At 38.3% G+C, this 14,112-nt stretch overlaps 1 protein-coding gene across 1 annotated transcript; it reads left to right on the plus strand.

Annotated features, from left to right (window-relative positions):
• Window positions 1-195: 195 nt before the first annotated feature.
• marchf11 (membrane-associated ring finger (C3HC4) 11) lies at window positions 196-14,111 on the plus strand. Its single transcript, XM_086172243.1, has 4 exons — window positions 196-928; window positions 9,358-9,513; window positions 9,634-9,826; window positions 10,865-14,111. Exons 1-4 carry the CDS (start codon window positions 671-673, stop codon window positions 11,182-11,184), a joined length of 927 nt encoding a protein of 308 aa, XP_086028369.1. The 5' UTR covers window positions 196-670; the 3' UTR covers window positions 11,185-14,111.
• Window position 14,112: the final 1 nt, after the last annotated feature.

Here is a 14,112-nt window from a genome sequence, read left to right on the forward strand (position 1 = left end):
AAATAAGAACAACATAACAATATTTCACTGGCATTTAACTGATAGAAATAAATCCATGAGATTTTTCAAAACAAAAGACTAAATGATCAATAAAATGATGAATAAAAAATAATAAATGAAATAAATCACTGCGAAGCTTCAGAGGGGATTACGTCACTTTATAGCGTGAACTTTTAAAGAGGAAGAAGAGGAGGAGGAGGAGGAGAAGAAGAGGAGGAGGAGGAGGTCCTGGTTCCTGGCCGACCTCCTCCGGACACCTCGCCGCCCCAGGAGTGCCAGACTCCCGTTGCGATGAGCGGAAGCCGCCCCGGGGCTACGCGGGAGGGGCGGCTCCAGCCGGCGGGATCCGGAGCACCGGAGGGATCCGGACAACTGGGCGGGTCCACAGCACCGGAGGGCTCCGGAGCACCGGGAGGATCCACAGCACCGGAGGGATCCGGAGAACTGGGCGGGTCCGCGGCACCGGAGGGCTCGGGAGCACCGGGAGGATCCGCCCGCTGAGCCGCTGCTTCGGCTCGACTCGACGTCTGGACGCCGGCGGGGCGGCGCCCGGAGCGGCCAGCCTGGAGGTGGAGGAACCGGGGACACCGGGAGGACCGGAGACAGCGGGAGGACCGGAGACACCGCCCGCCGGAACCTATGCAACTGCTTCCGCTCGCCTGGTGCCGTCATGAGCTCCGAGGCGGGACCGGAGGAGCAGGAGAGCGGCCGCCGCAGCCAAGGACACCCCGAGGGAGGAGGGCGGGGGGTGGAGGTGGTGCAGGTGGAGGTGGAGAAGGTGGAGGTGGAGGTGGAGAAGGTGGAGGTGGAGGAGGTGCAGGAAGAGGAGGGTGCACGCAAGGAGCACGCCACGCACGCTGGTCGCGGCGGCGTCGCGCCACCGCCCCCGACCCCCACCTGCAGGATCTGTTTCCAGGGAGACGAGCAGGTGAGTTTGCATGCAACACGTGGAGGGGGGGGAGGAGGCCGCGCACACACACACACACACACACACACACACACACACACACACACACACACACACACACACACACACATATACGCACAGCAAAGGTCCAGGTAGGTGGGAGTTCCTGCTGGGTATGTCTGCTTGTTGCACCTCCTCTGGTGTCCATGGTTCAGCCACAGGAACACCTGCCACAGGATCCCCACCATCCATCCACATTTGGCCCCTCTATGCTTGGGACGTCTCCTGGTGGCGGGGCAGCGACAGGGACGTCACTCCCCGCAGCCGAGCGGTGTTTCTCCCGGTGGCTCTTTCCTTTACCGCTTCCTTCAACCTGCCTCCTGTCACTCCCGCGTCCCTCAAGAAGCACATGGTTGACAGTCCTACAAAGCCCATCCCACCTGAACGAGGTAGACTGTGGTCTTTACATTACATTTACTTTACAGTCACTTGGCAGACGCTTGTAACCAAAGTGACTTATTTGTTTTGTGCGCTCTTGCAGCGTGGCAGGATGTGCTTGCATTGCGGGGATTGCAGAGGTAGCAGCATTCCTCACTCCCAAACCACCGGTGGAGGTTTCGGAGGCAGGGAAGGGTGTTGTATATCGTGCGAATGAAAAAGCTAATTCTTGCCCGTGTCGTCTTCCACAAGTCTGACCGACCGATGTTCCGAGTGGCGACTGCTTCCCAACTTGTCCGGCTTCCTTGCGCCACAGCCTTGATCTTGACACGCTCTTCCTCCGTCCTCGCCAGCTCCGTCTCCAACATCTCCTTCCCCTTTTTGGCGGTTGGCTTTGGACCAGAAGCGAGCCGCCTCCCCCACATCCTGTTCCTGCTCTGCCTACCTGGACTCTGCCCACCACCTCTTGGTGTTTCCGCCTGCTAACAACCTGTTCCACCTCCAGCACGTAAAAACCCTGGTGTTTGCTGTCTTACTGTCCTTTCTGCCCTGATTGCCGGATCAGTGGACTCCCTGAGCTCCAAGAGCAGCCTGGACTTCCCTTGCATGTAGCCCTTACACATATACATATATACATATATACATACACACAACAGATATGCATACATACATACACACATAGATCCATACACACAGACATACACACACACACACAAACGCACACAATTACAAAAACACACAATTACATACATATACATAAGTGCATACATATATTGTATACATTAACACATTGAACAATATACATACACACATAAATACTTACAGACATACAGTATATATGTATTTATACATAAACCAATGAATAAATAGAAACGCAGACATACATACACACACACAATACATACATACATACATACATAAATACATTAATATATACATACATATATACATATAAATACATCCACACATACATAGATACATACATACATACATATATATGTGTACATACATACTTATATGTATATATTTATACATATATACACACATACATACATACATACATGCATGGATATATATATATATATATGTATACATATAATACATATATAAATATACATATGCTACATACACACATACATATATATTCATCCTCTTTCGGCTTTTCCCGTCAGGGGTCGCCACAGCAAGTCAACTTCCTCCATCTAACCCTATTCTCTGTATCCTACATACATACATAGATATATAAATACATAAATACAAAGATACACTCATAAATAAAAACATTTATATATACACATACATACATGTATACACATACATAAATACATAGATACAAACATACATACATAGATACATACATACATACATATAAACATACAGACATACATACATACATACATACATTCATACATATACAAATATGTATACATACATACATAAATACATGCATAATCACACAAAACCATACATATACATACAAACATACATGCTTAGATATATATATACATGTACATACATACATACAAACATACATATGTACATAAATACATACATAAATACAGTCATAAATACATACATAAATACAGTCATAAATACATACATATACTTATAAATACATACATAATGCATACAAACATTCATACATACACACATATATACATACAAACATACATACATATTTATACACAAATAAGTATACAAACATATTTGTATCTATGTATACATACAAATACAAATACATACATACATAAATATATACATACATACATAAATGTATATATGTATACATATATGTATGAATGTATGTATGTTTGGATGTGTATATATATTTATATATGTATGTACTATGTATTTATGTATTTAAGTATGTATGTATGTATAAATATATGTATTTATGTATGTATGTATGTAAGTATGCATGTAGGTATGTGTGTATGTATGTATGTATTTTTAGATGTATATATATATATTTATATATTTATGTAAGTATGTATGTATGTATTTTGTATGTATGTATGTTTGTATGTATGCATTTATGTATGTATGTATGTATGTATGTATGTATGTATTTATGACTGTATTTATGTATGTATTTATTTATTAATGTATGTATGTGTGTATTTATGTCTGTATATAAGCGTGTATTTATGTTTTTATTTATGAGTTTATGTATGTATTGATGTATGTATGTATGTACGTATGTAGAAATCTATGTATGCATGTATATTTGTATAGTTATGTATAATTACATGTATGCATATTTACATACATACATAAATGTATATATGTATACATATATGTATGAATGTTTGTATGTATGTATACATATATGTATGTATGTGTATGGGTACGTGTGATTATGCATGTATCTATGTATGTATACATATTTATACATACATTCATTCATACATACATACATACTTACATACATATATGTATACATATAAACATTTATGTATATATGTATACATACATATACACATATACATACACATATACATACATACCCATACATATATATATACATACAAACATACATAAATAGATAAATGCATACATACACTCATAAAAAAATACATACATACATACAAACATACATACATACATAAAAACATACATATATACACAAATATATACGTACATACATACTTACATACATAAATACATACATACATACATACAAACACACATACATTCATGCATACATACATACCTACATACATACATTCATACAAATATGTATACATACATACATACATGAATAATCACACGTACCCATACATATTCATACAAACATACATACATACATATATAAATACATACATACATTCAAGCATACGTACGTACTTACATACATACATACATACGTTCATACATAAATACAGACATAAACACATACATATATACATACATACATTCATACATATATGTATACATATATACATTTATGTATGTATAATATACATACATGTAATATACATGCCTATACATATATACATATATATACATATACATACTTACATACATACATATATACATTAATACATACATACATATATACATACATACATATTTACATATATGTGAACAAAAATACATTTATGTATGTATTAAAATATACATACATATAATCATACATACCTATACATATATACACACATACATACATACAAATATAGATTTTTACATACATACATGCATAGATATATACATACATACATACATACATAAACTCATAAATAAAAACATAAATACATACTTACATACAGACATACATACACACATACATACAGACAGACATATATACATACATAAAAACTTACATACCTACATACATAAACACATACATATACAAATATGTATACATACAAACATATGTTTGTACTTACATACATACATACATAAATACATACAATCCTACACACATACATACATACATAAATATATACATACGTACATACATACAGACATATATATACACATATACACAAATATGTATACAAACATTTGTATGTGTGCATACATACACATATACATTTATATATGCATACATTCATTAATTTATACATATACATACATCAACATATACATACATATACATTATTATATACATATACGTGCATACATAGATACATACATTGATACATATACATTCATACATACATACATACATACATACATACATACATACATAAATGTATACATATATGTCTATATGTATACATACACATATATTTACATACATATATATATACACATACTTACATACATAAATACATAAAAAGTTACAAACATACATACATACACATATGTATACATATATACAGTTATTTATGAATGTACATATACATACATGTATATATACATACATATGCATGTACATACAAACATACATAAATAAATACATACAAACATACCTACATACATACATACATATATACATACATACATATACACAAATATGTATACAAACATATTTGTATGTATGTAGACATATACATACATACAAACGTACATACATCCTTACATACGTACATAAATACATACATACATATAGTCATAATACGTACATACATACATACATACATCCAAACATACCTATATACATTCATACATGAACACATATGTATACATACTTATATGTATACATATATACATTTATGTATGTGTATACATATACATACATACATACATATATGTATATACATATACATACATGTATATGTACATACATAATCACAAATATACACACACATACATACATACATACATACATACCTACTGGCATACATACATACATCTTCTTTCGCCTTTTCCCTTCACGGGTCGCCACGGTGAGTCAACTTTCTCCATACATACATACATACACACATACAAATAAAGACATAAAAATACTAAACACATATAGATATATACACACATACACGAATACAGACATAAATATATTCACGCATAAGCCAATATTTAAAATGAATACATACATAAACACACATCCTTACACATACATTCGGTAATACATATTCGTATATAAATATGTATAGGTATACATCCATTCATACATGATAACATATATCCATACACATACATACACATAGACACATATATACACATGAATTCATACGTACATACACTCATAATTACATACATAAATACATATATACATACATACATACATACAAATAGATACATACCTACATACATACATATATAACCACACATATCATACACACACATAGATACATACATGCGTACATACATAAATAAATGCATACATACATATATTCATACACACGCATACAGGCATAATTATAGACACAATAGACACAAAAATATATATATACTTAAAAACATACCTACATACAAATATACATATTTACACACATAAATACAGACATCCATCGATAATTATATACATAATCACATACAATCATCAATCCATCGATACATACATACATACATACATACATATATACATACAAACATTCATACATAAACACATACATAAATACATACAAAATACCTACATTCATACATACACACATAAATACATCAATACGTATATACATACATACATATATACATACATACATATACATACACACATACAAACATACATACATATATGTATACATATATACATTTATGTATGTATGTAACTATACATACATGTAATCATACATGACTATACATATATACATATACATACATATATAGATACAAACATAGATTTTTACATACATACATACATAATTACATACATACATACATATATAAATACATACATACATACATAAATACATACATAAACTCATAAATAACAACAAGAATAGATACTTACATACAGAAATACATACACACACATACTTACATACATACATACATACATACATACATGTATACATGTATACATACACACATACCTACATAAATACATACATACAAAATACATACATACATACATAGATATATACATACATACATACATACATACATGCATACATGTATACATACACACATACCTACATAAATACATACATACAAAATACATACATACATATATACATACATACATACATAGATACGTTCATGCATATGTACATATGTATACATATATACATACACATACATATATACATACATATACATACATACAAACTTACATACATACACACATAAATAAAAAAATAAAAAATAAATTAATACATACATACACCCCTAAACGGATACATAAATACATACAACATACATACATACCAAAAATATACGTACATACATACATACATAAATATATACATATTTACATACATACATACATACATTCATACATATATATGTATACATACATACATACATGCATAATCAAACATACCTACATATTTTTACGTAGATCCACATACATACATAAATACATACAAATTTACATACATACATGTAAACATACATACATTCATACATACAAACATACCTAAATACATATACATACATCCATATATACATACATACATATAAACATATACACAAATATGTATACAACCATATTTGTGTGTATTTATACATATACATATTCATACATACATACATATATACATACATACATACAAACCTACATACATATACACATACATACTCACAAATATGTATACAAACATATTTGTATGTATGTATACATACACATATACATATATAAATACATACATTCATGCATATGTACATACACACATACATACATACTTATACAAATACATATATATACATAAATTCATAAAAACATACATACATAAAAACATTCATACATACATATGTACAAACATTCATACATACATCTGTACATACATACATACTTACATACATATATTCACACATACATCTAAACACACCTATATACATTCATACATACACACATATATGTATACATATATACATTTATTTATGTATGTACATAAACATACATGTATACGTACGTACATATGCATGTGCATACATATATACAAACATACGTACATACATACATACATAACTACATAAATACATACATACATACATACATAAACACATACATACATACAGTCATACAGACACACATACATACATACATACATACTTGCATACATACATACATACCTACATACACACATACATAAATTCAGACATAAATAAATACATATGAACATACATACATACATGCATGATAACACATATCCATACACACACATACATACATACATACATACATACACACATACATAGATACTTACATACATACATACATACATAAAAACATACAAAAATGTACACATACATACATAAATATATATATTTATACCTACATATATACATACACTTATATGCACATACATACATACATACACACTATCTACTGTATACTATATGTATACATACATATATATGAATATGTATACACATTTATGTATGTATGTATATACATATACATACATGTATATGTACGTACATATACATATGCATACATATATACAAACATACACACATACATACATAACTACATAAATACATACATACATACATTTAAAAAAATCATACATACTTACATACATACATACAAATATACATACATACATAAACACATACATACATACATACATACAGTCATACAGACACACATAAATACATACATACATACATACATACATATACAAGAATGCATACATACATACATACATATACATACAGATACAAATACATATACATATACAATACATACATATACATACAATACACACATATCCATACACACACATACATATATACATACATACATAAATACAATCACACATATACAGAACTATATACATACACACATACATAAATAGAAACACACACATACAGACATATATACTAACACATAGATATATATACGTACATACACACATGCATCACAGACATACACAAACATATATATATACATATAGTTTTACACTCATACATACATACATACACCCACATATATACATGTTCAAACATATTCATACATACGTACATAAATGTAAACATACAGACATAGATTCAGACACACATATGGAAATATATACATAAATACATACATACATATATATATACATACATACATACATATATACATACATACATGCATACATACATACATACTTACATACATACATACATAAACTCCTGACAAAAACAAAGACTTCTCCACGAGGAATATGTTCTCCACAACACCAGTTTTGTAAGGGGTCCTGATATCTGATATCTCCCCATGTTCTCCTCACTGGGTTATCTCCTTTTGTTTTCTCCATGTTCTCCTGGGATCTCTCCAGGTTCTCTTTCTTCCTCCAACAGTCCACAAAGGTCAGCATGCTCATTGAAGACACTTGATGGTGTCACTGAGAGGGCGGAGGCTTGATGATTGACAGCTGACCCTGTTGTGTACCATGGTTAGGGGTTGTCTACACAAGATGGTCAAAGATCTTCAGATTTTGAAGGCGTTTTGGATTTGTATCCATCTCCTCCTCCAGGGTGACCTCCTGAACCCGTGTCGCTGCGACGGCTCGGTGCGTCACACCCACCAGCACTGTCTTCTCAAGTGGATCAGCGAGCGCGGCTGCTGGACCTGCGAGCTCTGCTGCTACCGCTTCCACGTGGTCGCCATCAACATGAAGCGTCCCTGGCAGGTGAGGCTTCGAAAAGGGCTTTCAGGGGTACCTTGGTTTTGGTTGTCGTCACCTGAAAAAGCCAGAACCCCGAGTTGCTAGAACCTCGATCCATGGTGCGACTCACCCTCGTCTCTGCAGTGGCAGTCCATCACCATCACGCTGGTGGAGAAGGTGCAGATCATCGCCATCTTTCTGGGCTCCCTCTTCCTGGTGGCAAGCATCTCCTGGCTGCTATGGTCGGCCCTCAGTCCACATGCCGTCTGGCAGCGTCGCGACATCCTCTTCCAGATCTGCTACGGCATGTACGGCTTCATGGACCTGGTCTGTGTAGGTGAGCCTGGGAAACAGAACTCAGACCTGAGACCATCACAGATGTACTTCAGCACTTCTTGGGGTTGTCACATACCCATAAACATAGAGCAGAATCCAGGAGGAGCTAGGCTGATTGTAAAGGTTCCTAATGAAACTACAAGTATGGTAGACACTGGTCGACAGACACTGAGAAAGGATCCAGGAACCCAAGTGTTAGAAGTAGCAGAGGACCAAAGACAGAACCCTGTGGGATGCCCTTGTCAGTTATTACGAACACTGAGTTGTTTGCAACATTGACATTGTGACATTGTGATCTGCAGTGAGAGCAGAGAAAAACTGAAGGAAACCCTAGAGTGGTGGAAGTATGCTCTGGAAGGGAGAGGAATGAAGGTTAGTCACAGGAGAAGAAAGGATGAGAGGGACCAAAGTGGAACAGTGAGGCTACAGGGAGCGGAGATAAAGAAGGCAGAGGACTTTAAGTACTTAGGGTCAACAGTCCAGAGCAATGGAGAGGGTGGAAAAGAGGTGAAGGAACAGGTTGGAACAGGTGGAGAAAAGTGTCAGAGGTGATAGAAGAATACAAGTCAGAAGGAAAGGAAAGGTCTACAAGACAGTAGTGAGACCAGCGATGCTGTATGGTTTGGAGACAGTGGCTCTGAGGAGAGCTGGAGGTGGTAGAGATGAAGATGTCGAGGTTCTCTTTTGGAGTGACGAGGATGGATAGGATCAGGAATGAGTCTATCAGAAGGACGGCACATGTTAGATGTTTTGGAGAGAAGTTCAGACTGAGAAGGTTTGGATGGTGAATACATTGGTAGACGGATGCTGGGGTTGGAGCTGCCAGGGAGTAGGTCTAGAGGAAGACCAAGGAGAAGATGTAGGGACAGAGGACATGAAGTTAGTTGGTGTGAGAGACAAGGATACAGAGAATAGGGTTAGATGGAGGGGATGGATCTGCTGTGGAGACCCCTGAAGGGAAAAAGTCAAAGTAGAAGAAGAAGAAGTAGACTAATAAAAGTGAGTAAATACCTGCTGTACTGTTCCCGCCCCTCTCCAGGCCTGATTGTTCACGAGGGGGCAGCAGTGTACAATGTCTTCCTGCGCTGGCGGGCCGTCAACCTCCACTGGGATGTGCAGAGCTACGACAAAGCCAGGGACCTGGAGGACGCCAGCGCTGGCCGCACCCTACCGGCGCCCAGTTCGCTCTGGCTACCGCTGGCCACCCTCGGACCCGACGGCGCCCCCCAGCCCAGCCAGCTGGCGCCGCGGAGACGAACCTGCCCCTGCCTGCCGCCGTGTGGTGGCTCGGCAAACCGGAACGAACCCGGCTCGGACGGCGACTCGGGGGAGGTGGTGATCCACGTGACCTCGGTGTGACAGTGGCAAAGCTCGGCCACCAAGCGAACATCTGAGGGTCCAAGTCTCAGGACATTTACATTCCACATTTCTGGTTTGATATCTTAGTTCATTTGTTTGGTGCCTGGTCTGGATCCTAATCTGGATCCGGGGCTTGACCCCTAAAACACCAACAGGAAGAACGACAGATTTAAACCCCAAACAGGAACCAAAGTTCTACTTGATATCAAATATTTTATTCATTTCCTTCCTTTCAGTTAAAAGCAAGGAACTGTTTATTTATTCAAACTCCAACAAACAGGAGGTCTGACATTTCTTACCCGAGTTAGAGAGCAAGGAAAGAAAGAAGTATCACCGACACGTCCCTTTGCTGTTGTTTACCTTGTTGTGCAGATGAAGGCGGACAGGAACCTCCATGGATTGAGATGTTTGCAGACGACACTGTGATGTGCAGTGAGGGAGCAGGTGGAGGTACATCCTGGAAACGAGAGGAATGAGGGAATACATGTGTGGATGAGATGGACCCTGAACCTACAGGGAGTGGAGATGGAGAAGGTGGAAGGGTTTAAGTACTGAGGGTCAACAGTCCAGAGCAATGGAGAGGGTGGAGAAGAGGTGGAGGAAGGTGTCTGGGCCATTAAAGAGTGTGAACTGGAAGGAAAGGAGGAAGGGAGCAGCCATGGTGTTTGGTTTGGAAGACAGGAGGCAGCAGAGGTGAAGATGTGGAGGTTTATGGATGAAGGGAAAGAAGACAGGAAGTTGGTTGTTATAAGAGGAGAAGGTTGGGTGGAAGCAGGTGATTGGTTGAGGCCCCTGAAGGGAGTAGGAAAAGAGGACTCTTTATACGCTGATAATACTCTGAAGATTTGGCCATCTTTTGCCATCATATCTAGCTTTAGTTCTCCAAGTTTTCCAAACAAAAGCATATCAGTTGATTCTCACCAATAGAGACGATCACCTGATCAGATCTTTGCCTTTGAAACTATCCTTTGGAGGAGGAGGAAGGCTCTTTGAAGACTGTCAAACAAAGATGTCATGACTTAGTATACCGTAGTAATAAGCACAAAGGAGGTGGAAGTTTGTGGTGTGAAATGGACCTTTTTCTGACTTCGTGCCTTCTAGTTTTCGGCGCCGCTGTCGAGTCCAAGCAGAGCCTTCGAGTCGCAGATGGAAAGTCGAAACACTGGCTGTCCCAGGGTTGCGGACGGATTGGTTTTCAAAAGTATTTCACAAATAAAAAGTCATGGAGTTGTGGGCTGAGTCCTCGTCGTCATAGAAACGCCACAGAGTTCCTCTGAAAGTGGTTTGTTGTATTTTCTAGATTTTTTTTTTCTGATTTAAGGTCTGAGGACAAATCAGACAAATCCCTGCTCCTCTCTCACGACACTAAAGACTCACAGTGACTCAACACCCTGTACTCCAAACGACTTGCTACCAGGAACCCTTGGCCACAGGCCACCTATAACCACTTGCTGTCCTGGACTGGGAACAACTTGATGCTGTGGACTCAGAACTACTCACCTTGGACTTGGGTTCTAAGCTGCTGCTCTGGACTCAAAACGACTTGAAGCTCTGGACTCAAAACAATGGGCCATCCCGTACTTGAAACGCTTCGGACTGGGAACTGTGCACAGAGTTCTAGACTTGAAGGGTTTGACACTGTGGACTCAAAATGACTGGCCGCCTCTGACACACACTTGGGACTCGAAATGACTTGATGTTCTGGACTTGGAATGATATACTTGGACTGGGACTTGCCTTGGACTCATAACTATTCACCACCATGGACAACTCGATTGGACAAGGCTTCCAATGCCCTGCCCTGAACTTGAAAGGACTCAACGCTCTGGGCTCCAAACGACCTGCCTTGAATTTGGATTTTAATGTGCTGCTCTGGACTCCAAATGACTCAACAGTGGACTTGGAACGACTTGATGCGCCAGACTCCAAATGTCTTGTCTTACATTTGGGTTCTGATGCACTGCTCTCAACTTGAAATGAGTCAAGACTCAAAAGACTTGCTACCAGGAACCCTTGACCACAGGCCACCTCGGACCCATAACCACTTGCTGTCCTGGACTGGAAACAACTTGATGCTGTGGACTCAGAAATACTCACCTTGGACTTGGGTTCTAAGCCGCTGCTCTGGACTCAAAACGACTTGAAGCTCTGGACTCGAAACAATGGGCCATCCCGTACTTGAAACGACTGGACGCTGTGGATTGGGAACTGTGCACAGAGTTCTAGACTTGAAGGATTCCACACTGTGGACTCAAAATGACTGGACACGCACTTGGGACTCGAAATGACTTGATGTTCTGGACTTGGAATGATTTACTTGGACTTGGACTTGCCTTAGACTCATAACTATCCACCACCCTGGACAACTGATTTGGATTTTAATGTGCTGCTCTGGACTCCAAATGACTCAACAGTGGACTTGGAACGACTTGATGCTCCAGACTCCAAATGTCTTGTCTTACATTTGGGTTCTGATGCACTGCTCTTGACTTGAAGTGAGTCAAAACAACTCAACGCACTGGACTCGAAACGACTACCCTTCAAATTTGGTTCTGTTGCGCTACTCTGGACTCAAAATGACTCGACACTCTAGACTCGTAACAACTTGGGGGGTATTTGGTGCCTTAGGAGGCGGAGAGACGGCGTCGCAGCACAGAAATTGTTTTTTACATGTTTGGACTCGGACATTGACATGAAGCATTCGGACTATTTCTGCACCCACACACACACACACACACACACCTGCTGTCGTTCACCGTCCACCTGCAGGACACGAGGTGGCCAGCAGGTGGAGCTGCTGAGATCTTTCAGTTTCCCTGTCCTGCCTCCTCAAGCAGGGGTGGACTCAGCCAGGTCTGGACCCCAGGGCTGAGGAGCTCCAGGGGGTCCCCTAGGGGTGGGTTCAAATAAAAAGAAATATCTAAAAAT

This window comes from Fistularia commersonii, chromosome 25 (assembly GCF_037954325.1).
Source record: "Fistularia commersonii isolate RoL2024-O1a breed Wild chromosome 25, RoL_Fcom_v1.0, whole genome shotgun sequence".
NCBI classification, from domain to species: domain Eukaryota; kingdom Metazoa; phylum Chordata; class Actinopteri; order Syngnathiformes; family Fistulariidae; genus Fistularia; species Fistularia commersonii.

Bases quoted from the DNA above. Each gene is read 5' to 3' on its own strand.
- marchf11 (XM_086172243.1), top strand. From the start codon at position 671: ATGAGCTCCGAGGCGGGACCGGAGGAGCAGGAGAGCGGCCGCCGCAGC. The intron at 9,514-9,633 runs GTGAGGCTTCGA...TCGTCTCTGCAG, and splicing joins ACATGAAGCGTCCCTGGCAG to TGGCAGTCCATCACCATCAC. The intron at 9,827-10,864 runs GTGAGCCTGGGA...GCCCCTCTCCAG, and splicing joins CATGGACCTGGTCTGTGTAG to GCCTGATTGTTCACGAGGGG.